A 27,719-nucleotide genomic window follows, 5' to 3' on the forward strand; every position below is an offset into this window, starting at 1 on the left:
GGCGGGGCGGCCACGATTTTATTCAAGCGAAATACAAAGGGCGCACGTGTGCTGTGCGATGTCAGTGCGCGTGTTAAAGCACCACAGGATCTCGAAATTCATCCACTATAACCCCTCTTCCTTCTTTCACTGCCTCATTTGCCTCATGGCGCGGTTGATGTGTAAGCTGGGAGTCAGAAAGTTACAGCGTCTTTCTTTTTCTCAGAACCGACGGGAAAGCCCTTGCGGCCTGACTGCCACCCACTGAGCCAGAACTCCGAAGCCACGCCGACGCCGCGACCACACTCCGGTTTGTGCTGAATCCGTCTCACCGTTTCTGGTCGGACGTCCTCGCTTCCGCCTTCAAAGCCTGGAGGGCTGTGTGGCTGCACCTGCGTTTCTGTATTGCTGCATCTTCCCCAGTCGATGACATCGTGGCGGGGCTTAAACTCAGCTGCGTCTGCGCTGCCGTTCATTTACTTGGCTTCGTCAAGGCGGCGTTTTAGCACCTTCGAAGCTACCGAGACAAAGGCGCACGCGCCCTGTGCTGCACGAGCGATACCTCCGATGCTCGGACGACGACACGTTCGCTTGCAACGAGGGGGAGAGGGTGGGGAAGTCGTTTTATTCATCTTGCTTATTCCTCCACACCCACCCCCAACCACTCTGGTTCATGGTTTATGGAGTTTAACGTCCCAAAGCGACTCAGGCTCAGGGACGCCGTAGTGGAGGGCTCCGGAAATTTCGACCACCTGGGGTTCTTTAACGTGTATGTGTACGTGTATGTGTATGTGTATGCGCATGTGTATGTGCTTGTTCATGTGCATGCGAATGCGTATGTGTGTGTGTACTTGTATGTGCATGTGTATGTGTATGAGCATGTGGCGCTAAGAAGAAAGAAGGAAAGTGTACGGACCTGTCGACTGGGAGCAAACAGGCCTCTGTCACTGTGAAAAAAATATACTTGTTTTTAAGGAAAGGAAGTGGCGCAGTAGCTCACTTGTCCGTGACAATCCTACGGGATAAGAAGCCAATAAAGAATGGAAGAGAGAAATTTAATTTTTCGGAAATTTAATTCCGAGTGAAATTTAATTTTTAATTTCGAAATTTAACTTAATTTTGCACGCTGGCCTCCAGGTTGTCTTTTCCGTCCCGGAAACGTTGTCGCCGCCCATGTGCCGCCTAGTAAATGAAACCAGGAGGAGGCCAGCCGAACCCCAGATGGTCGAAATTTCCGGAGCCCTCCACTACGGCGTCTCTCATAGCCTTAGTCGCTTTGGGACGTTAAACCCCACAAAACCAAACCAAACCAAAATAAATCGCACCAGAGCACTCGCCGACCGTGAGGTCCTCGTGGCTGCACACCATTGCTCCCGCTTGCGGCAAACGTTGCATCGGCCAGACTGGGCAGTGTGTCACTGAACGCCTGCAAGAGCATCGCAGGGCAGTTGATTCCCTAATTGGTGGAGCTCATTTAGCCGACCGCATTCGCAGCAGTTGCTAGCATAAACCAGCATGCACGCCGTTTTTCAAGCAAACACGCGTATCGGGAAAGTTCAGCACGCAAAAGTGCCGCGAAATTTTTGAAGCCCTCGGTATTCACAGTAAAAGAAATGAATCGGTGATTCTTCTGTTGCACTCGAGAACAACGCAATAGGTTATCTGAAGGCAAACTTGTCCGTCGCGTCAGCCATGTAAAAAGAAGAAAAAAAACGCAGATTTAAAGAATGAACCTTAGTTGGCAAAAACGGCTTTAGTTTGTTTGATCTCTTCGATTATCATTCTATTGCCGAAAAGTATCCGCGCGCTAGTGATCACCAGCGTCGCGTACTGAATATAAAGGCCTCCTTTTTGTTGCATAAAATCCGGTTAGAGTACAGCGCCCGCGGTGTCTACTCTCCCACTGTCCGTGTGTTTTATGTGCGTCTGACAGATGAGTCCTATAGTGTCACGTGCGCAAACCATCGCCGCACGCTCGTACGTTCCAGTGATAGCGCAGTGCTGCGTACAAGTAAGCTTTCCTAAAAGCATGCTTTCGCAATTTAAGAAAAGAAAAGCTTGCTTTGGGTTCATGGGGTTTAACGTCCCAAAACGACTACGGCTATGCCCTCATGCCCTCTCTTTAACGCCTCACTTTGCAAGGACTAACCTATACAAATTCTCCTTTTTCCCTAATACAATTGCAGATTGGAATAGTTTGCCTGCTTCATCCCTCCAATCTTTAGATATGCTGGAATTAAGTACCTAATGAAATGTTGCCTCCTGTCAGTTTGTTGGTGTCGGTTTTGACTGGGTCAGTTTTTTTTTGCGCATATTTTATGCGCAGCGTTTCAACTGGACTACGCAATGTGTTGATGTGTTTTGTAACTTGTGCTGTCATGCTTTCTTTATTTTATTTTTTTTAATTTTATGTAAACATATGCCACTCCTGCTTGGGCGCTCAGCCTGCAGTATGTTCAAAATAAAATAAATAATAAATAATAAAACAAAAAAATGGCTGAGGCTTAACTTGGTTAAGCCTGGAGAATGCGAAGCATCATCGTGTCGCGTAATTTGCAGGCGCACAACCACAGCGACGGCGCGAGGTGGGCCCCCGTTTCTCCACTGTCGTGACGTCATCGTGTCACGTGGTGTGACGTCATGTATCACTTGATTTGGAGGCGCACAACCACAGCGACGGCGCGAGGTGGGCCCCCGTTCCTCTACTGTCGTGACGTCATCGTGTCACGTGGTGTGACGTCATGTATCACGTGATTTGGAGGCGCATAACCACGGTGAAGGGCTGAAGTGGTAGCTAAGTAATATGCTTCGCATAAAACAAGTGACCGCCCCGCTTTTGGCGTTTCTGGGCGGATTTGTGCTCCTAGGAACCAGCATCGCACGGAGGGCGCTGACGCTCTGAAGGACGTCGCATTCTCGGGCAGCATCGAATCCCGACCGCGAAGGCAGCATTAGCCCGCCGCGGTGGCTCAGTGTTTATGAGGCCCGTGTACTGTGCGATGTCAGTGCACGTTAGAGAACCCCAGGTGGTCGAAATTGCCGGAGCCCTCCACTATACGGCGTCCCTCATAGCTTGAGCTGCTTTGGGACGTTAAAACCCCGAAAACCGAACCAAACCGAAGGCATCATTAAACTCTCTATAATCGTGCCGGTTGGCACGGAAACACTAGTAGTACGCCACATAATTATTTTTCTGCCAGTTCAAGTATGTTGCCTATGGGCAGCTTGTTTGGAGATTACACTGCAAATTCGAAATAAAGGAGATGAATATGTTTGCAATTTAGTTGCGTTTTGCACCACATCCGAGATGATTTTCCATCGGAATTTATTTGAATGAATTGAAAAACTGCAACGAATTAAAATGCTCCCCAACTGTCCCTTGACAAGTAAATGTACCCCCTTTGCCAAAAGTAACCGAGCAGCAGGACTTTGCTTCTCAACCGCACAACGGAGCCTTTACGGCGCCCCTCAGGACCAAAAGGTGTCACAACTTGAGCACAAGGGCTCACCTCACTCTACAAAGATTCATAGCTTAAGGGCTGCCATAAGTGCTTCGCTACGCGGCTAGGAAACAAACCACCTGAGCCGGGTTACTTTTGACAAAGGGGGTACATGTAACAAAGGCTGCTGCGATTTTATCCTTCATGTTCTATGTAGTTGCGTGCACTCAACACTTTCGACAGAGTGTACATTTCTACGCTCTCTGCTCTCTCTATATATGTGACCTGTAATTTTCATATAGTCAAGTTCCCTCTTTCCTAAAGCGCGGCTGCCGTGCTTCCTCTCGCGCCTTCTAGGGAATATGTGCGGTAGAGCGTCAGGTTTGAGGGAGTACCACTTAAGGGACATGCTGAAGATTCGCAACAGAGCAGGTTTGTTTCGCAGTTGCTGCCTACGAAATGGCCCCGATGACAAAATCTGACTAGAAATATATGTTGCAAAGGTTGCGCCACAAGAATCTATATTCTTCGGAGCTTAGATTTTCGGACAGGCATGACATGAGGTGTCCCGTCCCCCCTCCCCCACCGCCCTTCTGTTGCAACCCGGAGCAGACCAGTACCTAACCCCCCCCCCCCCCCCCCCCCCCCCACACACACACACACACACACAGTTTTTCTCTTTCGGAAGCTGCGCGGATCAGATACTAGCTCCAAAAATCGTGGTTTGAGCTAGTTGGTACATCTTCAAAACTTCACCAGCGCTGCGACGAGGAACAAGAACAGAGAAGGAAGGACAAGGACAAGCGCTACTAACAACTGAAAGTTTATTTGAAAAAACACAGATTATATGCACACAACTGACAACCCAAGGCGCCTGTGCTTCCTGCAAAAAGCACGCAAAAGAAAGTTACGAATCTAGATACAAAATTTCACACTCATGTAAGTTTACAGATGGTGCTAACGCACGTGTCACTGTTCTTGTGAATGTGATAGGCTTCACACAACTCCCTAGTCAGCTGATCTGGATGTCTGAATTTAATCTTAGCCCTGTTAAGCAGTGGAAAGAATGCTTTTTTATTAGACACCTTGGACACACCGGGTTTGTTCAGATGACAATCTCAGTAATGAAGGGACAGATTTGATGAAGGAGCACCATTCAAAGAGGTTTTATGCTGGCGTAAGCGTGTATTTATGCATTTCCCGGTTTGCCCAATGTAATTCTTGCCGCATTTAAAAGGTATGTCATATACCACTCCCTCTGCACATGGCACAAAGGGTGATTCATGATCCACCTGGCATGCATTTTTTCTTTTGCCTCTTATTTGCTTCTGTTCCCGGGCTTTTTTGTCAACAATAGCACAAACCTTGCCTAGTTTATTAGGGACCGAAAAGAGCACTTTAACCCCATATCTAGTGCCAACCTGCTTAAGCCTATGGGATAACTGATGAATGTAGGGTATTACAGCATACTTCGTTCTATCATTACCGGAATTTTCCTGTGCTTCATGTCTACCAAACGACTTTATCTTCTTCAGGATTTTGTTGCTAGCAAGCGCTATCACATCTTTAGGAAAGCCCGCTGACCTTAGTCTCTGAACCTGCTTATCGAAACTGCCGCCTAAAATATGAATACATGATTTAGTAAGTGCAGATCCTATCTGCACTTCCGGTATGTAGACAATTATCTTGTTTTTGTTGAATCCCATGACTTCAAGGCACAGGTGGATGACGTTTTAATGACTTTTGAAAACTGCGGGTTTGGTCTGAAATTTACTTTTGAATTACCGGAAGAAAATCAGCTGCAATTCTTGGATATTAGATTGCAGAAAAAGGTGAATCATGTTTGTTGGTCCTTCCTACAGCGTTCGGAAAAGCCTTTGCTAAATTATCAGTCTGGGCATTCGAAAATAGTTAAATGCGGCATAGCAGTGTCTTGTTTAGGATCTGCTGACAGCGGCTAAATTGTCCTGATGTCTACGGAAGTTGAAGTTGATCTTACGCCTTGTTTCGTAAAGGAAACTGAGCTCAAAAATTTTCAGTACGATTACATTGTTTATGTTCTCGTTGCGTTGACGGAACAGTGGTGCTCTCCAACGCAATGTTCCCCAAAGAACTGGATGAATTGTGTAGAAAAAGTGGCGAAATGAGCACCCACTCAAAAAATACTTCACAAAACATGAAATCTAGTAGACGCAACATTTCTAGACAAGAACAAATTTAATATTCAGATCTAAAGAAGACCTAACTAAAGCAGTTAAAAAATTGGCAAAGCAGACTACTCAACACTGCAAGAAAGAATGCGAAGAGTGAGAAAAAACTGACAATTTGTTGAGAAATCAGGCCCCCCATTGCCCACTGCACGATAAGTTCACTAAACAGGAACAATGAATGAATACACTTTATGTGGAGTCATGCTGAATTTCTTGAATTTTTGAAGCCTTCTTGGACCACGCCAGCGAACAGCAATTTTTTGAAGTGTCATTCGGCTGAGGAGTCTAGTCGAACACTCCACAGTTCACAGTAGTGCACTAAGTCCACACGCTTCCAGAGTGGCACGCCAGCTTAATAACCCAGCCCACAATTATGCAGCCGCAAAGTCAGAGCGCGTAGCGTTAGACGTTGACAAGTCTTAATTTGTCGCGGCGAACGCAAGACAGCGCAAATCAGTGTAGCGCTGCATCATTTTGCTAGCTCTTAATTCCTGCCCAGATTGACATGACCTGCGCAATAACAGGAAAAACGTCAAACTGTGGAGATTGCACCTCACAACGAGAAACCGGAAATTTTTCGGATGGAAAATTTACTGCATAATTACAACATGAGGACCTGAGGAATGGAAAAGGGTCGTTACAGCTGCGTGGCGAAATGAAACCAACTACCAGGAAGGTAATGGTATTCAGCTAATGGTATTCACTGCAGCTAATGCAGCAATGCAGTTAATGCAGCAATGGTAATGCAGCAATGCAGCTAATGGTATTCACTGTATTTTCATTGCCTTTACATTTTTCGTACTGTATACTTTCTTGTGCTGTGTTCTGATGCGTTTCGAATGTGTTTCGATCAGTCAATTTGTGTGAAAGTGTAACTGCACAAGTGTTCAGAAATTTGTGTTGGCTATATGCTGCTGCCTTGTACGGGCATCAGGCGCCCTCAAGCTGCCAATGGCAGCTTTTTTGCCTCATGACCCCCAACGAGCCGTTGGAAATAAAGTTTTGAATTTGTAAAGGCTTCCAGTGCAACCATTATAAAAATGGCCTATAGACTTTCTAAACACTTTTTATAGCTTTATAGCCATCATTTAGACTTTTCCGTTTGTCTATAGAACATCTATACACGAAAGTCTATAATTGTCTTAATTGCCTTTTGTCTATAGACGGTCTATAGACAATCTATAGAAGTCCACAACCGCATTATCTATAGACTAAAGTCTATAACCGCCTTAATTTCCTTTAGTCTATAGGCAGTCTATAGACCATTTATAGACTGAAGTCTATAACAGCCTTTATATTCCTTTGTATATAAGTGGTCTATAGACTATCTATAGACTAAAGTCGATAAATGCCTTAATTTCCTTTCGTCTACAGACGGTCTATAGACTATCTATAGACTACAGACAGTCTATAGACTATATATAGTCTACTGTTTATAGCCCAGTCTATAACAGTCCCAGTTTTATCTGACAATCTTTACGCAACTTTCGACAAAGTCCAGAACAATGTCAACTTCTATTTGCACTGCATGCTGAGGGGAACTGCATCGAGTGACCGCAACTATGGCTGGAGTCGTCCACCTCCTTAGCTATTTCGGGAATTACAAAATATTGCGTGAGGACAATGCAACGCCCTCCTGTAAATTGTTTTAGAAGCCTTGAGAAGCTCCTTTTAGTTAAGCCGTGACGTATATTGTGAATACAATTAAATAATTTTTAATGCTAACAGGTAAAGCGAGGAAAGGCATGCCATTCCTGAAGTAAGGGTGCCCGCAAACTGTACTACATCAAATGAACACGCTCTATCCTTTCCCGCCACCCCCACCGTGGCCCATCTGGCTTGCCTCCTGGGACCTGAACCTGCAACGCGCCCTCGTCACCTTGGCCCAGGACCTATTGAACGCCTAGCATGCCTAACATAAAGGCTGTTAATAAAAAGTGTCTCACCACCACCACCACCCTTAAAGGAATCGCTCGAGGCAATATCATTCCATCTTTCTATCGTTACGGTTCAACGCGCTTAATTCAGAAGCATTTCATCAATGATTCTACATCTCTCTTTAAATCGTCCTGCAAATAAAGGGGGAAAGATGGGTGTGAGAATTCAAGGATGTGCCCATCTCTTAGAAACAGTATTAGAAGAGACTCAAAGAGCATGGTCCTCTACGCGCTTTACATCTGCCATTTATGTCTTTGCAGTTTGCATTCACGTGAAAAAGTGCTGCGACGCAACAATCACAAACAACCCAGTATTTTTTCGTTCTTCCCCGTACACGTGTTGCTTCGAAGGTCATGACACACTGAAGTCGTCTGTACCAGTTTTCAAACACGAACACATGCAAAAAAGACGTTATGCTATGCAAGTTTTTAATTATTATTTGAAAAGTGTGCCACATAGTATTCGATGGGAGATGCGGCCCGTGTGGACAAAGCAATAAAGTTTCGGTTTTGTTTTCGCGAAAACAAGGTTTTTAATGCGTGAGTTGAGAATTGAAGCTTTAAACCAATGGTTCTCTGTGGTCTTACATGCCAGATCAAGCTACACAAGGCAAGAGTGCAAGCGGTAAAGATACGACCGTGAAATAGGGTTTCTGTTTCACGTTTTACCCATTTTACCGCGAGACGGCGGAAAATCATTCGGGCTGCAAACAACCGATACGTCGGTGTCGTCGACGTGTTCTCTCGTGAATTACGTTTTCGTTGAAATCCAACTTCATTGTCCATTTACGGTAAGTATACAAGATTATTTTTTATTCATTTGGTCTCATTAACCACTCTAAGCAGAGTTGTATCTGCAGAACAGGTTATGTTCACACCGACAAACTTATTATCGTTTGTAAGCGGCGTTATGAGCAGCGGAAGCCATTGGGCTCTCGTCTAATGCCGCTCATGTTTGTGCTGCTATGTTGTTCCTAACGCGCGGAAAAGCAGCCGGTGCGAAACCAGCGATGATAAGCTGCTTCTCGCGAGTTCGACTACTGGCTTTTTCGCGTTGCAAAGTAGATGCGCGGCCTATAATATCGTTGAGCCCGTGAATGACGACCGAAATGAAACTATGCGTTAGCGCCGTGTGAGCTCTATTTACCTTGCATCTCCGGAAACGCACAATCACGTTCTGAGGTGGATTCCAATTATTCTTTAATCTTTTTGTTATCGCCTGTCCAGACCATTGAGCGCTGTTCGTTTAGAAGTGTGCACTGCTTGTTACGTGTGGACGCTCGCTCGGTGTGCGTCGTGGACAGCGACGTTTCACCAAAGATGTTTCATAACGCTATGGCCTGGAGCACGGGACGTTTGTCAAAGTTGCAGTCAAGCAGCGCTGGAGGAATCCCTGTGACCAGTGGCATCTGTGTCTCCGAGCCAAAGACAGATTTGGTGCGGTCACCGCTAGAGATTGTTTCTTCGTGCAGCCGGCTTACCAGCGGCATCAGCCCATGCACACCTCTACAGCGCTCACTAGACCACCGTCATCCATCTGCAGTCTGCCAGGAGACATTTTGACAGTACAGTGCACCATACGAAACCATGCGCTGGCCCCAGAAGAGGAAACGATTTGCGGGGTACAAGTGCCATTACGGGAACAAGGGAATGCACAATCTCGTTGGCCAAAACGGGCGTAACATTCACCTTGTGCAAGTGCCCCTTTTTACAGACCGCCGAATGCGAAACATATATTCTGGTCAGCACTTGCTTTCCTTTTGCTTCATTCTCTTTCCATTCAGCACTCTACATACAAGGCGGCGGTAGGCACGCATACTAAAGACGCAGCCATGGATACCATCCGCTGCAGTTAAGAGCTGTGGTACCACCTCGGCCTCGCTCGTAACCATCGCAAGTCCATGTACAACGGCAGGGGAACTGCATACAACGATACATTTCTCTGAGCTGCCTAATTTCAGTCAGACTAAGAAGGAAACCGCAAGCCTTGTGACTCTGTGAAAGCTAAGCCTTCTCTAATCATGCACTCCCTCTCTATGCAGCCGACACCCGCACCATCATTTTCAGCAGATTATCTTCTAGGTGGAGATAGGCAACATCATCTTCAAAGGTATTCGACGGAGTCCAACGGTATAACGGGGCAAAGATAAAATAAAAAGTTTCCCTTCAGGCGAAAGGCAGACGCGCTTGAACAGTACAAAGAATAAGAAGTAGTACGCAACCGATAAAACTGTTTATAAATGCGTGATGTAGTTTGCGCCACTTGCAGGCGTTGCGCGTAAGCAACGAGCTATTAAGTGCCGCCTCATCCGTGAACTATTACTTGAAATATAGAGCGCACAGTGGGAAAGACCTTGGGGCCAAAATAATTGGGGCAGATGCCCGGGAAGTCGTCGTACTCGGGGTTCATGACTCCGAACACTTCTTCCAAGTACTCCGCATCCAGCGCTATGACGTTGTCGAGCGCGTCTTCGCCGGTGGTGTAGGCGACGACGTCCTCGCCCTTGCATGCGAAGTGATAGTTGGGGCGAAGGTTCGCGCCGTCGGCCGTGATGTTTTCTCGGCGCCACGTGGAGTCCACCATGTCGCACACCTCGGGCAGAGAGAGGATGCCCGCCGTCTTGGTCAGCGGCCCCGGCGGGCCGTGCTGCAGCGGCTGTATCTTGTATATCGTGGCGCTCAGGTTGCTGCAGTCAGCCGGGTTTATTTTGTACGTAAGCGCCACGAAGGGTATGAGGTGGCAGAAGGCGGGCCGATCCGTCTGGTTAATTTTCTGCGAGTAAACTGTGAGCTCGCGTATTGTGTACGTGGTCGTCCTGGCGCGGTTGGTGAGGTTGCGCGGATACAGCGGGTACATCACGATGGTGTGGTACGCTCTTCGGTGCGCCAGCTTGCTCGTGTTGTACGCTGCGTTCTCGTAGTGGCCGTACGGGATGAGCATGCCGAACGTCCGGTTCTCGTGCAGCTGGAACGCATCGTTGGTGTCGTTGTACAGCTCGGCAAAGCTGCGGTTGAGCGAGTCCGGCGCGTTGGTCCACCAGATGCGGATGCCGTCGTAGTTGTTGTCCCTCATCCAGGCGAGCGCGTTCGCCTGGAACGTGGCCCTCTCGTTGTTCCTGTTCTCCAGCAGCCTGTGGAAGACGGCGTCCCCGCCCCGCACCACCAGCCACACCTTGAGGTGGTAGTTCTCCGCCTTGAAGCCCGCCATTCGGCGCACGGCGTTCAGCGGGGGTAGGTCCACGTCAGGCCGCTCGGGCTGAAGCTCCATGTTGTCGTCCAGCGTGTAGCAGCAGTACATGGCGTAGTGGCAAAACATGTACGGAAAGTACGCAATGCCGTACGTGCGCCGGTGGCTCACGAAGCCCTGCTTCTCGGACCAGAAGGGACACAGGAAATAGTGCAGGTACGTCCAGACTGGCAGTGCGTAGTCCTGGCTGAAATGCCAGCTGTCCTCCGTCGTCGTGGTCGCAGTGCTCGAAGCGATCGTAGTGCTCATAGTGATCGTCGGGCCGCTCGGGCCGCTCGGGCTGCTCGGGCCGCTCGGGCCGCTCACAACGATCGGGCCGATCGGGCCACTGGAGGCATACTTGACCATCGGGGTATCGGTGAGGTCGCCGTCATCGTCGTGGGTCCCGATAAAGAGGCCTGTTAACGTGAGCAGCAGGAGTATCAGCAGCAGCAGGAGAAGGCAGCAGATGACCACCGTGACTTGGCGCTGGTTTTCCTCATCCTCCCTGGAGGTGTGGCCGAGGCTGCTCTCAACTGACAGCTCCGAAACGACGCTCATGTCGGCAGGCTCCATGGCGGGTCAGCTTTCAGCAGCGCCGAAAGTGGCGGACGACTTCGAGAAAGCGGACTTAGTAGCGTCGCCCGATTGAACGCATCAAGCCTGTGGCACTTCTTCTTCCACTGGCACCCTTGCACATGCCCACGGGCTGCGCGATGTTGCTCGTGCGACTTCCCTGTGGATTATTTGCTGGTTGGGCCAGCAGCAGCTAATAACGCGCGCCCGCAAAGCTGGCCAGATCGATAATGATAATAAGGATAAAGGCCGTCTTTTTTGGGGGGAAAAAAAAGCGAGTAGAATCGGCTCCAAGATCACACTATATAATAAAAGGTTTAACACAACTTTACAACCATGTTCCGCGCCCAACCAATGAACCATAAATGACCGAGAATCGTACGATATTCAAGAATAATATCCAGGTAGGGGCCCAACGGGTGACACGTCTTCAAAAAGTGGCGAGCCTTGACACGGCCGCCTGGATTAATTGACCGCGGTTAAATGCAGCCGCGCGTTCCACCCAGGCCGCCTCTAGGAGAGTTTCGAAACCGCTTCATCTGTGAAACATCCGTCTGTAGCGCAACATTAGTCGTTAAGCCAAAGGCGGTTAAATTGGGAAAGCTTGGTGGGCGCATTGGAGAATGGGGGCGATAGGCGTTTGGGGTTGAGCGCAGTTTTTTCAGTGTATTTTTGAACTCTCTTCGTGCAAAAAATAATGAGCGGCAATTGACTTTTTCATACAAGATTTCTCGTTTATAGTTAAAGGGGAGTGGGATCGCCACCTCTCCATCCGCTCTGAGTCCACGGGAGCGTTGAGCAGACCGATGGCACTGCATCTGAGTTCTTTAGAATGCATAATCTACTTCAGCGCCTTTTTGTTTCGCAGATTCGTGCAATAGCGTTTGTCTTGTTTGAACACGCGTTTCATTGCCAGATTTTAGTCCATGAGAAATTCGACACTGACAGTTTCAGTCGACGTTTCGACGTCGCCCCATAAAATGCAACACGCACTGTGAAAAAAAGTAATACTCTTCTTGTTGCATTGCCAACGCTATTAAACTAGCATTGCAATTACAAGTGGTGTTACATCTATGGCTGTAATAAAAGAAACTGCAGCCACGTCCGCGAATTCCCCCTGGGTCTTACCGACCTCCTCCTCCTTCTATTATGACCGGCCGGTTCCTTTTTTCTACATATTTCTAATAGATTTTTTTGTCTTCCTATAGACATTTCCTTTTGTCTACAGTCTGTAGACAGCTTATATGCAGATTTCTACTAACCGTGTATAGCCATAAGTCTATAGATTGTCTACAGACTGTCTGTTGTATTTGTGTTCTCTAAACACAAGTCTATAGAATTTGTATAGAAAAATTTCATACACTTTATTTGTAAAGTCTATGAACAGTCTATAAACTGTCCAAAGAAATTTTTGTAATGGATGTAACTCAGTGGCTATGGCATGTTCGGCTTCTCAGCACGAGCTCGCGGATGTTGCTGTTCTCATACAACGTACCATAGAAACCTTTGTGTCAAGCCCGCTTTCTTCTTTCTTTTGTACAGCTTCTTTTCCTCTGTTCCTTCACATGGGCCTTAGATAATCTTGGTACTCTGACAAAGGCCTCTTCCATGCCTCTCTAATTAACCTTGTCCTTTGTCAGCTGCGGCCCCCGTATCCCCGCAAACTTCTTAAAACTCATCCGCCCACCTAACTGTCTGCCTCACCCTGCTGCGCTTGCCTTCTCTTGAAATCCACTCCGCTACCCTTAAAGACCAGCGGTTATCTTGCCTTTGCATTATATGCCCTGCCCAAGCCCATTTCTTCCTCTGTATTTCAACTAGGATGTCATTAACCCGCGTTTGTTCCCTCACCCACTCTGCCTATACTTCCGGTCTCTTAACGTTACACGTATCATTTTTTATTCCATAGCTCGTTGCGTTGTCCTTAACTCAAGCTGAGCCCTTTTCGCTAGCCTCCACGTTTCTGCCCCACAGGTGAGTACCGATATGATACAGCTGCTGTATACTTTTCTATATATATTGGATATTGGTAAACTGCCATTCATGATCTGAGACAACCTGCCATACGCGCGCCACCCCATTATTTTCTTCTAGTTACTTCCCTTTCATGAAACATATCAGTGGCCACTACCTGTCCTAAGTAGACGTATTCTCTTACCACACTTCCAGCACCTCGCAACTAATTGTCCAACTGCTGTTCCCTAGCGAGACTGTTGGACATTACTTTGGTTTTCTACATGTTAATTTTAGGACCTGCCGTTCTGCTCTGCGTGTCTAACTTACTGATCATGTTTTGCAGCTAATCACCTGAGTGAGTTAGCAAGGCAACGTCATCAGCGAATTTAAAATTATTTAGGTATTCCCCATGAACTCTCATCCCCAACTGTTCCCAGTCCAGCCCTGGGAACACCTCCTGAAAACAGGCGGTGAATAACGTTGGCGAGATCGTGTCTCCTTGCCTGACACCTTTCCTTATTGGAATTTTATTACTGACTTTATAAAGGACTGCGGTAGCTGTGGAGTCGTTATAGATATCTTCCAGTATTTTCCCGTAAGACTCTTCAGCATCCTGATTTCGCAAACCCTGCATGACTGCTAAGGTTTCCACTGTGTCAAATGCTTTCTCGTTATCAAGCCGCCGCAGTGACTCAGTGTTTATGGCGCTCAGCTGCTGACCCAAAAGATGCGGGTTCGATCCCGACAGCGGCGGTCGAATTAAGATGGAGGCGAAATTCTAGAGGCCCGTGTACTGTGCGATGTCAGTGCATGTTAAAAAATCCCAGGTGGTAGAAATTTCTGTAGCCCTTCACTGCGGCGTCCCTCACAGCATGAGTCGCTTTTAGACATTAAACCCCCTTAAACCATAAGCAAACAGGCTTTCTCGTAATCAGTGAATTCTATATATATAGGGGTTGGTTGTATATTGCTCATTTCTCTACCACCTGATTGATTGTGTGAATATGGCATACTGTCGAGCATCCTTTACGGAAGCTTGTCTGATCATTTGGTTGATTAAGTCTAAGGTTGTCCTGATTCTATTTGCAATTACCTTAGTAAACACCTTGTCGGCAACAGACAGTAAGCTGATCGGTCTGTAATTTTTCAAGTCCTTGATGTCTCCTTTCTTATGAATTAAGATAATGTTAGCGTTCTTCGAAGCTTCTGGTACGCTCGAGGTCACAAGGCATTGCGATACAGGCTGGCTAGTTTTTCTAGCACAATCTCGCCTCCGTCCTTCAAGAGATTAGTTGTTACCTGATCCTCACCAACTGCTTTCCCTCTTTGCTTTGCTCCTAAGGCTTTTTTATTTTGCTTCTTAATGGCGGGATGCAGTAGCGCATAGCAATGGAACATCCCGCCATTAAGAAGCAAAATAAAAAAGCCTTAGGAGCAAAGCAAAGAGGGAAAGCAGCTGGTGAGGATCAGGTAACATGGCGGGATGTCCCATTGCTATGCGCTGCTGCATCCCTGATTAGCGTTCTGATTACATTGGCTACTGTAAAGATTTATGTAGAACTCCTCGGCTACTTTAACTATTTTATCCATAGTGCTAATGACATTGTCATCTTTGTATCTTAGCGTATACAAGTGCTTTTTACCTATGTCTAGTTTCCTCTTCACAGTTTTTAGGCTGTTGCCGTTCTTTAGAGCATGCTCGATTTTCTCCACATTAAACTTCCTTATGTCGGCTACCTTGCGCGAATGTAGATGTTAAATTAATCCTTGAATTGAAAAAAAGAATGTCTAAAAAGCATATAAAATCAGGATCACGAAAAGACCACTTCCACTGGCGTTTAAGGTAGGGATAGAGAGGAATATTTAATGCGAGGGAAGATAGCCCCTAGTAACACATCCGTGGGCTATGAACCCATAAGAAGGGGATGAATAAAAATAAAGAGAGGGTGAAGATGAGGTCCGATATTGACAGGGTACAGTAAGCTGTGAAAATGAAGTAAATAAAATTCACTGCAGCTTGGCGGATTCCATTCAAATTCGTCGCACTGATACAGCAAGCTGCGCACCCGATGCCGAAAGCCAAAATCATCATGCACACAATCGACTTCAGATATCGGCGTGTCTTCGCGGGCATATGAAAGACAACCCCGCTGTCACTATATGCGCCGAGGTTGTACAACTTGCTTCCGGGTCTGAAAGAATGCCGCACATGCAGCGGGCCTCATTCAAGAATTGTGCCAAGTTTCCGAACGGCCAGACCATGCGTGATTTGGCAAGGGAGACAGACCACTGAGCGCGGCGCTGGAGCACGCGACGGGCGTGTCAAGCATTATTATTTGAAACCGCGGAAAGGGCGCCAACTATTGCCGAGACACTGACGTGACAAAAATGGCAAAGCAGAAATTTGCATGCATGAATCATTTGCGCAAGTGCACCTCCCAACACCTCGATTTTTTTTCCCGGCTCGTGTTGCCAGGCGAAATACGAGCTAGTTATTTCTTTATTCCTTAAGCTGGGAGATAAAATTTCCACTTGTCTCGGTCGATCTTGGCAGGCGGCAACGTGAAACGACGTGCTGACAAAGCTAGAAAAGAACAGCGCAGCAACATGTTGCGTTTGCGGCCTTCAGTCTTTCTACACTGAAAACCGGGCCTTTAATTTATGCGAGAGTAAAAGATTCCGAGTGCACAGAGCACAGAGATACGATCACGCAAGGCGGAACGAGCCTACAGATGATATGCGCAGCATAATGAGATGCATGCGCAAGCTACTTTTCCGCGCGCTCACGTGAGTATGCGATTGTGTTGAGAATAGAAAGACGGTCGCTACGTTTAATCCCCCGCAGTGGGTACGCGCCATTATCCTCTTGAGCACTACTCAGAATCATTCTCCTTTAGTCTCCTTTTCGCGCTGATGCGAAAGAAGATTGATTGATTGATTGATTTGATTGATTGATTGATTGATTGATTAATTGATTGATTGATTGATTGATTGATTGATTGATTGATTGATTTGATTGATTGATTGATTGATTGATTAATTGATTGATTGATTGGTTGAAGCACCGTTGTTTTAGAACCGCTATTGTCGTGAGATCGGCTACTGCTCTCTGCAGATAAAAAAATGCATGAAAACAGTCGAATTACACTGGCCCAGATGCATTTGTGTACAAATGTATCGTACATGCATAATTTCACATGCACACGTGATAATACGAGTTTTCAACCTTGTTGGGCCTCAAAAAATTACCTGCACTTTTGTAGTAGAACCGCAGGGCATGGTCGCGCTCCTGCTGCCGCATTGTCGTTCTAACAAGAAAGTGGTAGGGTTTTAATGCAGCTAAACCAAGTAGACGTGCAAAAGAATGTGTTTATATGGCTCATGCTTTTGAAAGGCTAACAACAACATAACACGAATCGTGATCGGCTGCGGCGATAGAATAGTAATTCCGTGCACAGGCCAGCGAAGCTGATTTGCTTGCGCAACCGCGGGTTCGAAGCCCAGTCGAGGCAATATTTACTTAATTTGTTTGTCTTCAAGGTCAGGATTTTGCAGCTGTGATCGTGATATAATCGTGATCGTGAAAATAATTTTGTACCACGCCTTATTCTGCTCTCACTTGAATTACTGCCCACTAATATGGGCCACCACAACAAACACAAACCTACAGAAACTGTCAGTACTGGAAAAAAAGATGCTTAGAATAATATATGGGTTACCCTACGGACACACAACCAGGCACTTGTTTACCACATTCAGCATTGCAAACGTCCACAAAATCTATAATTACAGGTTATTTAAATCTTACATAACTGAACAAAAAGGCTACTTAAACACAATTACCCACTTAGCCTCACTTCAGCATTTCCAGACTCCATACCCACAACGTCACAAACCACACTGGTCTATACCTGTTACACGAGCAAATTACAGACACCAAATGCTTAATTACCGTCTCCCGCTACTTTTAATCATTTTTATTGACTCAAACGTTGGTGTCCTTCATGTTCCATTTTCCACCGTAGGAGATTTTATAATTGAAAGCATGTAATTATACTTACTCTTATTCATAAGCAGCACTAACACCACTTTTGTAATGAAGCCTTGCATTAAGTGTTATTTTGCTTTACTATGTGTGTTAATGTTGTATTACGTGTTGTTATTTCTTTTGTTGTACTTTCCTTTTTGTTTCTGCTGCATGTGTGCAGTGTACAGAGCACAATGTTTCTTGCTGTATGCCGCTGCCTGAGACGTGATGAGGACTCAGTCAAGCGTCCTCGCTTTTTTTCTCACCACCTTCATCATTTCTGTTATGATGGAAATAAACATTATTATTATATTATCATTATATAGAGATTTCGCTCTAAAAAGAGAACCAAGCGCCCCCGTAGATCGCGGAACAGTCGGGTAGCTTGTTCAATCATTGCTGCTTTGCGCAATCGCGCCCCTTCAGTCAGGGAAATTTGGCGGTGTTGACATCGCGTCGCCGGAGAGTCTATTCACGTACCAAATTCTGATCTTCGCGGGAAATTTTTGAAGCTCAAAAAAAAAATAGACACTACGCTGACCAAATTTGAAGAAAACAACAGAAATTACTATTTCTCAACTTGTTCCGCAAGTGTCACGTCGAAAAATCTTGTGCTTTAGCGCAAGATTTGAAACCATTTTTTTTTTATTTTCAAGCGATTGAAAAGTCATCCATTTACCTTTCTTAATTAACAAATTAGAAGAATTTTAAAAATATGATCACCTTGTCTGGACGGCTGCCTATACTAGTCGAACCCGTTACCATCTCTTTATTGCTTGGCACAAGCAAGCTCAAACATCCTGAATGCTGCGGCAAGTTCTATGCCACTGTTAGTTTGGAAGTACGTATAGTGGGCAAAACACTGTAGTTCAATGACGAGATAAGATTAGTGATTAAAATGCTAAATTTTGGAGCAGATGCTCACAATCAACTTCCTTTTCCAGCAACTACTATAGTGCAGAACTTGGTGAGCTATGCTAAACATGAGTTCAGCGGCCGTTCTGCGCATGCGCACTTCAGTCCACGTTACCCCGACAGCCATATACTCAACAACACATGCGCTCTAAAGCTGAACAAATAGTTAAATGCGCGAACGCACTACATTCAATTCGTTATTAGAAATCAACTCCTGAGCGGCGGTTGCATCAAAATGATCAAACACGGACAGCGCAGTTTTAGCTGTTAAAAGCACTTTTCAACAGGACAGAAGACAGCAAGGATGTGTGCGCCCATGCAAATCGCTATTAACAGCCATTATTACTTTGAGAAATGAACCATCTAAACAAACTAAACACCTTACATTCGCCCCGAATGAAATTGTTCCCGAGCAACTAAAGCAAAATTTTCGTTTTTGTGTGCGAACAGGAAGATAGTTCTAACTGTATTTGTTGCATGGAATCTCTGCACGAAATGATACACAAGAAAAAAGAAGGGGTAATGGTATCTTACGTGGCGTTTAGCGTCCCGAAGCTATACCCGTTATTGCCGCCGCGGTGGCTCAGCGGTTATGGTGCTCGGCTGCTGACCCGAAAGACGCGGGTTCGAACCCGGCCGCGGCGGTTGAATTTCTTTGGAGGAGAAATCGTAGAGGCCCGTGTACTGTGCGATGTCAGTGCACGTTAAAGAACCCCAGGTGGTCGAAATTTCCGGAGCCCTCCACTACGGCGTCTCTCATAGCCTTAGTCGCTTTGGGACGTTAAACCCCATAAACCAAACCATAAACCAAACTATACCCGTTACAGGGATGACACAGTGGAGAGCTTTGGGTTAATTTCGATCACATGAGGTCAGTTTACGTGCACTGACATCGCACAGCACAGGGTCGCTTTTGTCTTTCGCGGCGGCCATGACTGAGATTCGTTCCGGCGGCCTTGGGCATAGCATCTGAAGTCACTCACTCACCGTAGCGGGTAAAAGAAAGTCATGCCCGTGCATCACGCGTGGGTGAGGGTGAGTGTGCGAATGTCAACCAAGGCAACGGTACACACTAATCAGAAGAGCAAGGCGTATTTGGATGGAATTTGTAATACCGTTAAAACCAGTGCGATAACATAAATGAGAGGGAAAAACTAGGAACCAGCCAATCGACAGATTCAAAATAATGGCACGGTTTTTCGACACTCACTTCCAGAAATCAATTCATTTCCCGTTTCAGGGTTTACATCCCAATGAGGGGTTTTGTGCTTGCTTTGTTTTTTGGCATAGTGCACGTTACCGCGGCGACAGGTACCGCACCTGGAGCCTAAGTAAGTAATAAGACCACTGCCGCTACCCTGTACACTTCCAAGCTCACTAGTGTTGTCCCAGTGTCAGCACCTTGCATCCATCTATTACTCTTCAAGGGGATCACGCATATCGAGTTCTGTTTGGCTGCACCTTTATAACTGTTCGCGCAGCCACGACCAATAGCGAGCGACGCACAAGCAGGGCCAAAGTTCCTCTGTGTTCCCTTCTTTCGACCTCGCGCCCACGCCCTTATCGTTGGAAGTAACCGCGTAAACTATCCAGTGGCGCGGCAACTGCTATGCGACGCAAGAGCCTAAACTGCAGCAGTGAGCGGCTACGTTATTAACACGAAACTCGAGCGCCGAAAATGCCATACTCTTAGCGTATGCCATGGCAGACCTTGGCTGTTTCCAAGGCCCTGAAAAAAACAAGAACAAAAAAGGCGGCTACACAAAAGAATCACGAATCCACTGCGCTGTTCCCGCGCGCCGCTCCCAAAGCGGGGTCCACACCGATTATGCCTCGTGAACCTCCTCCCTTTCAACAATTCCCGGGGTCTCATTACACGCACGCCATAAGAGGAGGGAGTGTGGAGAAAGAGGACGGCGCGAACAAAGAAAACAAGCAAAAACACGCAGGACAAGGGTAGACGTACTTACGAAGTGCCATGAGGTTGACGCCTAATGGTCATCTGCGCCGGTCACCAGAATAACCCTTGCCCGCATCAGGAAGACAGCGTTTGCAGCTAAGCGGACGGCACTGCACTGTGGTGGAAGTCGCGCAGCGCTCAACACACGCGCACTGTCTTCTTGCCCGCACTCTCGAGACAGCGAGACAATGCACCGCGGCCGTTAAGAATGCATTACCGCTGTTTCCCAGATCGTCGCCCACCAGACCCCACACATAGCCGCGCGAGCGAAACGCTAAGGTTAATCGAGGGAACTTGTCGGCGACTTCGCTCCAGAGATGAGCACGCGTTTCCTTTTGCTTCTGTTTTGTGTGTGTGTGTGTGCTCTCCTCTCGTTACTCTCTCTCTCTCTCCCCGCATCTGCCGTACACCGCTCCTTCTTGACCGCAATGTCTACGTAAAGCCCTGCAGTGCTAAGGCGCGAGGCGCGCATATGGTCGCGCGTCGTCTGCTGCGTGCTGCCGCGAGTGGACAATGGCTCCTCGCTCTGCACAAAAGCGAGTGCGACGCTATTGTTGGCCGCTAGGGCACACCTTGAACTATGCCGCCGCCGCTCTCAGGGGATCGCGTAAGGCTAAATGGAGGAAGACGATCCTCGTGTCACGTGACTTTTAATGACGTCATTCCAAAATGGCGTTTGTTTAGGTACATTTCTGGGTACTTTTTGTTGCAAAATTAGGTAAAAATGGCGTCGCAAAATTTTGAAACGTCCCTAGCCATAGTTTCTAGGTCGCTGGCGTCTCCACGGTTGCCACGGTGACCATCGTTGTCATCGCCAACGCCACGGTGGTTTGTTGACATGGCTGCGATGGCTGTTTACCGCGCGGTGCATTGACGTGTGGAGTAAGTGCTGCCGTGAAAGTCATCAAAGGTTGGTGCAATGACGAGTAATATTGACCGCGCTAACGTCCGGACTTGTACCCCAGTGCCCTAGTGTTGTCTTTATTATGCAAGTTTGCAGTGCGACCTGTTCCAGCCGTGGTATGATATCGGAAGCCCCTAGAGACGTTTAGCAAGGCAGTGCTTGACTGAATTTGAGGTCACTTCAGTTCTCTTCGGCACCTTTCGGTATTGTATCTCGTGTTTGAACATTGCCTCCTCTAGAAGGAGGCAATGGTTTGAAGCATTGGATGAGTGTCGAAAATTATGTTTCCTTGTGTTGCGCGTAACTGATTCTGACCTCTACGTACTGATAGGATGAGCTCGTATGCATAAAAATGGTGGGTACTGCGAGCCATTTGGCAGTTGCGGTACATATATGCTATGTTCCTGGAGTCCTGCATGTGTGCTCACCGGCGACAAGCTATGCTAAAAAAAAAAATTTAAATGCGGAAGGAAGGCGGAATGGACGTATACACGCTAGCCTTTGAAAGGACAACACATCTTCCGTCATAATGTTTGATATGCCTGCAGTGTCTACCCACCAACTAGCCAAGCTGTAATGGATTACTTCGCGTTGACACCCATGTTGCGCAAAGCACACGGTAGGCCACAGCTGCTTTGTACGACGCCGTAGCGTTGCCCACGGAGAGACTTAATTCACGCAACTCGACGCATCGTGCCACATGAACTGTACGCCGCTTTCATCGCTGATAGGCGTTTAGCAAATGGCGTAGTATGGTCACACCACCGAACCTTTGAATATCTAGAAAGCTGCTTTTCTTTTATCTATTTGGTGAAGTGTTTATATTCATTAAGTGGAACGTGTGGTTCTTGGTGTATTTCTTGTAACGTTCAGCATTGGAATAAAGCCAGACAAGGCCGAAACTTGTTTTGCTTGCTCTGTCATTTCTGTAATGGTTTGTGATGAAGTGGGAGGCTTGACTTAGGCTTTCAGCATCCGCGTTGCCAGAGTGGCCCTTGGGTTTGTTTGGGAACGATGTTGGGCTATTGCAGGGTAAGTAAAACACAACACAGAGAGAAACGTAAACACTCCGGATATCAGTTTCTTGCACTTTCTGTGTGTTACATTTTCTGAGCTTCAATTTCTAGACGCCGTGAATGCATTCCAAATTTCACAGCTGTTTTTTCTGCTGCAGCAGTTAGTAAAAACACAGACTGATAGGCAAGTTGGTATGACATAATAAGGCAAAAACAGCAGACCTGCATAAGGAAGATGCTGCGTGTTGTCTCATCTTCCTTCATCCTTGTGCAGGGTGCACTGTTTTAGCCTTATTAGTAAAAGTATGTTGTACAGGGACGTTGGATGCCATGCACGCCGTAATGCGCTGCATTAACATTTGTAGCTAGAAGGGTTTCTTTTTGACATTAGCATTGTATAAGTGAATATAATTTGTGCACATACATGAATAGCATGCTGGCTTGGCCTTATGTAGGCCACTGCATCATTACGAAGTGTATGAGGTGTCACATTAATTGCACGCCTGCTTTTACTGCACGTTGCCAGTTTTGAGGGGAAAATCTGTTTTGTGTGGAGTCAGCAGTGACTAGGCAAGCGACCTTTAAATGCAAATAAGCTTGCTCCATAGATGGCAGCTCTGTGGGGCAATGGACACACACACAAAAAAAGAGTAGCCATGACCTTTCAATATAAAGTTAAGAAGCAGCATAAACCAAACATCAACACGCCATGCATGTGACATGCTTCTCTGCATACAGTGAAGAGCTTAAAAATGCATGAAATGTAAACATGGCTTGTCTGCTTATATTTGGTTGTTCCTTTTAGAGGGAAGCATTTTAACAAATTTTTCTCTGGTTTATGGCAAACGTCTAAAGGAGTGTGGGATTTCAGTAAGGAAACATTTACAGTTGGCCACATAAGTTTGAAGTATTCAAATTAGAAGGTCTGAAAAAGCTCTGTGCCTTTTCTTTCTAGCTGCATTCTAATTTTCATTCTTCGCTTGCCATGCTGCTGAATGGGTGGGTCTGCTGGTTCCTGAATTACTGTTTTTGTATATGTGCACAGTCAGAACATATGTATATCACGAGTATGAGGCAACATATTTAAAAGCACAATGTGAAAAGAGCTTGTGGATACATTTTTGAAGGTTGGCAGCTCAGTTCGCTGATATGTTTAGGTGCTTTTTATATTGTCAAGGCCCAGTAGGTATTAAAGGAGTAGAGACAACAAAATTTTAGTTGTTTCTTTCGGTTAGAATGATGCGCAGTACTTTAGAAAGACTAGACAGCTGCATGGATTGCGACAAGAGGCAATATATTTATAATTGCATTTTTTCTCTCGCACTGCTTTAGCTTAAACAACCGAACGACGACTGTGATGACAGGGATGTGTTCAGGTCATGTGAGGCATACAAAGACAGCAGTATTGTTGCAGCTTTGTTCACTGTTATTTGCATCAACTCGTACACAAACCTGTCTAAGAGTTGGAGTCACATAAAGTGAACAGGCAGCGATTATATCTCTTTTTGCATGCCTCATGTGACCTGAACATGTATCTGACTTCAGAGCAGTCATTCGGCTGTTAAAAACCGAAACCAGATGACACGAGAAAAAAAATTAAATTGTAAATTATTTAGCTGATAAAGTTAAAATCCACATGGTGGCTTGTGTATAGCATTGCCTAGTGCATCAGCGTAAAGAGAAATGCGCATCCAAAAATTTGGTTTCTCTACTCCATTAAAGATGTAGCCCATGACATGTTTGTGGCAGACCTTTGAGTTCATCATTCTTTTATGAGTTGTGAAACTGGCTCACTAGAGTGTAGCATATCAGGAGTCAGAGTGTTACTGGAGTACTCTGACCTCATGGTGATTAAAATAGAAGAAAACTAGTTGAGTCCACAAAGAATGAGGTGCTCCTTTCAGAAGCAGAGCTGCTGTGAAGAATGTTCTATGAAAAGACAACCATCAGCTCTTTGCTACATTTCAGGTTATTTTCTTGAAGACCTAGTAATGGGTATTACAGAAATGATAAGAGGTATGTTACAGAAATAATTGGTACCTGCATATTAGCACGACAAGGGGTGACTAATAGAATTTTTGTAGGGGTCTATAGAATTTTGCCTCCATCGAAATGCGACCGCCACAGCCGGGATCGAACCCACGTCTTTCAGGTCAGCAGCCAAGCACCATAACCTCTGAGGCACTGCGGCGGCCAGTGATTTTCTATTACTGGCCCTCGGTACGGTGGGTTCACGGTTTTGCGGTAGAAATGTTATTGGTGTATGCCTGTTGTGCATATATTGGCTGAATATTTTTGTTCAAATTAGTGCAAAATTTGTGAGTTCTTTTTTCTCTTAGAATCCACAATTCATACTGTGGCAGCTGTTACACTTGTATGACACCTTGATAAAACTAGCCAAAAATTATCAGGTCGGCCTGTGGTGGAACCGCGACGGGGACTATGTGAAGTGGACTATGGACAATCACTTCACCAGCAGCCTATGCGAGTACCTCGCCGAAACTGGTCTCCACTCCTTCTTCTGACTTTCTGTAACCTACATTCCACTCCCCCTTTTCTCAACTTATGCCTCACGGCAGACTACTCGAATAAAAAAAAAAAAGTGTGTAGCAAACCAAGAAGGGCATGGGACAATTATAGTAATTTAGATGGAGTGGGGAAGTTGTCTATCGTTAATTTTTAGATTGCAGATATAGTAAAAGTAGACGATACCTAGGCAACATGTAAGACATAAAGCAGAGACCTGGACTTTTGGTTGCTTATAATGTGGTTAGCCGTTGCCCCGCCGCAATAGCTGAGTGGTTAGGGTGCCCGCTGCTGTTCCCAAGGACGGGTTCGATCCCAGTTGCGGCAGCTGCATATCAGTGGAGGTGAAATGCTAGGCGCCTGTGTACTGAGTGACATCAGTGCTCGATAAAGAGCCCCATGTGGTCAAAATTAATCCGTAGCGCTGCACTATGGCGTTCCTCATAACCCATGTTGCCTTCGGACGTTAAACCCCATATTCTATACCATACCATAACTTTGACGTGTTCTGTGTGCTTTACCATTTAAGCTGCAGTAATTGCTGAGCACTTGTTGAGTTTTCATGAGTATTTTTATGTGCAAATGGACAATGTGTGACGGGGTGCATATCGACAATTACGTACGCATGGCACTCATGCTAAGACTGGCGTGCATGTGAATATTCGTGTCCATCGTGTAAATAAACGGAAGTTGCATAAATAGTGAACTAAATGTAGTGTCAAAATGTCTGTGAAGAAAAAATTCTCATGTTTGCATGTGCTGTTGAGTCATTTTGATTGTAATGGCAAGCGTGGTTACGTTCAAGATTGCAGCAATATCTCGGCACATTATGATTTTGAATGGTAAAATTTTGTCTGTCTTGCATCCCTTGCAGTTTCAAGTAAGGTGGACGCACACAGTTTCAGCATTGCTGCCAACATGATTTGTGTGAATGGCTTTATTGTACACTGTTGGGAGTAAGGCTTCTAGTCCATCCGAAGTGCTCTGATGAAAAATACCTTTTATAATGGTACTTGTGGTTTCATGTCATTAAAACTACACTCAAATAATAAATAATGTGAGTTTGAGCTGCATAAGTGAAAGTTATGTGACCGCTTTGTTCATGACAGTACATTTGGTTCGGTTCAATCCGCTACAATGATAGAAGACCGTTCTGCTTTGAAACAGCAAATTGACATGCATTCAATTAATAAGCTTGGGATGAGCAACAAGAGAGAAAGCGTACATATTGTTGACGATGCAATGTTGACCCTTAAGTGCCCCTGTCACGTTTTCAGTTTTGTTGCCTTAATTTTCTTATGGTCGCACTGAGTTACCCGATTTAGAAAACTGCCAAAAAATAGTCGCACGTCCTAGCTTTAGTCAAAACCAAGGAGAAGAAAACATGCATATTTATATTTTCGTTTTATTTTTATGAATCAATTTTGTTGGCGTTTCCTTTGAATGAGTGTGTTGATTTTCGTCAACTGCATAAATGACTTTCTTATTTATGTTGCAATTTTTAACGTTTAATGCTTTTTTTTTTCTAGTTTATTGCTGGTTTCGGCTATTTATATTTACTTTTCTTTGAGGGAACGCGCGATGATGATGCTAGCGCTCTTACAGCGCCCCCTACAGTCAGTTAGCAAATAAGGAAAAAAAAACAACATGGCGGTTGTTTACGTACGTTCGAATCGCGGTCGGCGGCTGTTGCGAGTGAAGTATTCGTCGGTGTCTCGTCTTTGTGGCGTGTGTAGTTCTTTAAATTTGCCCCTTTTTTGTTTGTGACTAGTAGACCGCCTATGGAATGCGTGTTTACCTCCCATGCGTCCCTAAAGGTGAGTGAGCAGGACGCAAGCCCGCGCCGTCCAGTACTGGCGTCCCTGATCTGGGTGTTTCCAGCTCATTCTGGAAAATATCTGTGCATATAACTCTTGTTATAATCATCACGATGCAGTGCGTGGGCTGTGATATGTCGTCACATTGACTTTCTCGTGATGCAAGGGTTGGAGAACATTGCAGCGTGTCGTTTCCAGCCCGCCTTCGATCCTTCAAGACTGATCTGGACACCAATAGTGACAGTACCAGTTGACGACTGTTGTGGGTGCGAGGTGGCGTAGATCTGCTAGATCACAGAGAGAAGCAATTGCCGGCAGAATAATCGCAAGACTAACCCACCTGTGGCTCGCAACCACCTCAGTGGACTGAAAAATGCTCGGGACAGAGCGAAGCAATAAAGCTGCACGGTGCGAACGCTATAGATACGTTGCTTACGTCTCATGTAGTACCTATATGAATTAAATGTTCTGGAATGCACTGGCAGTGTGTACTTCTGCTCTTGGGGCCGAGTCGTCCTTCATGGCGCAGAAAGAGTGCTCTGAACGCATGTGCATACGCTGGGCGGCGCACCTTAAAAATAAAATTGTTTCCATGTTCACTGCATGTTTTCAAAGGCACATGAGTTCTAAGGTAATCCTCTGAGTTCTCGTTCTGCTGGTATAGTCATATTTGGTCTTTGCAATCAATGACTCTGTGCCCACATACTGTCAAAAAGCAAGATTTGTCAGATCTTTCTCAGCCAGAGATGATGTGCTGGCATGCATAAATTGATATATAGCATCGTAATAGTGTGACACTGAACACTTTATTAAGATGTAATAGCAAGTAATTTCGATGTTTGTGTAAGCCAGTGTATTTGCCTTCATTGAAAAAGATATTCAAGAAAGTGTTTCGGTGTTCGTATGAGGCGGGACAGAACTTGTCTATACAAAGTATGTGATAGCCAAGTGCTCAGGGCCAAATGTCACCTATCACTGCCTCTCGCTGGGGCAGGTGGCTCTCTGGAATTCTTTACTTCAGCATACTGCAAAACTAAAATATGTGAAGAGCTGTGCTCAAATTTCGCTTTACCGACTGTAGTTATTGGCTGTTGATTTTTTTTTTTTTGCACGTGGTTTACTGCTGATACAATAACACACATGGCTCAGTCTGTGCATTGTACTGCGTGCTACTTACTGCATGCAATGCTTCAAAAGCAAGGGTTCGGGCAAGTTGTTTGTTCTAGTTAA

General features: G+C 45.9%; 1 protein-coding gene across 4 annotated transcripts in view; it reads right to left on the reverse strand.

The window, feature by feature from the left end:
- The window catches only part of LOC149365125 (solute carrier family 13 member 2-like), a 125,842-nt gene that overhangs the window by 53,763 nt on the left and 44,360 nt on the right, over positions 1-27,719 (reverse strand). The window contains exon 1 of one of the 4 annotated variants that reach the window (XM_089575209.1): positions 20,233-20,665. The exons of 2 other annotated variants lie outside the window; for them this stretch is intronic. In XM_089575209.1, the coding sequence (XP_089431335.1) occupies positions 20,233-20,246 (14 nt within the window). In that variant the 5' untranslated portion in view covers positions 20,247-20,665. Of the gene's footprint in view, positions 1-311; positions 413-20,232; positions 20,666-27,719 lie in introns of those variants that run through there. One more of the 4 variants, XM_089575208.1, reaches the window with a different exon arrangement.

The sequence above is a fragment of the Amblyomma mixtum genome, chromosome 2, assembly GCF_055824585.1.
Source record: "Amblyomma mixtum isolate Tamu chromosome 2, ASM5582458v1, whole genome shotgun sequence".
Lineage (NCBI taxonomy): Eukaryota > Metazoa > Arthropoda > Arachnida > Ixodida > Ixodidae > Amblyomma > Amblyomma mixtum.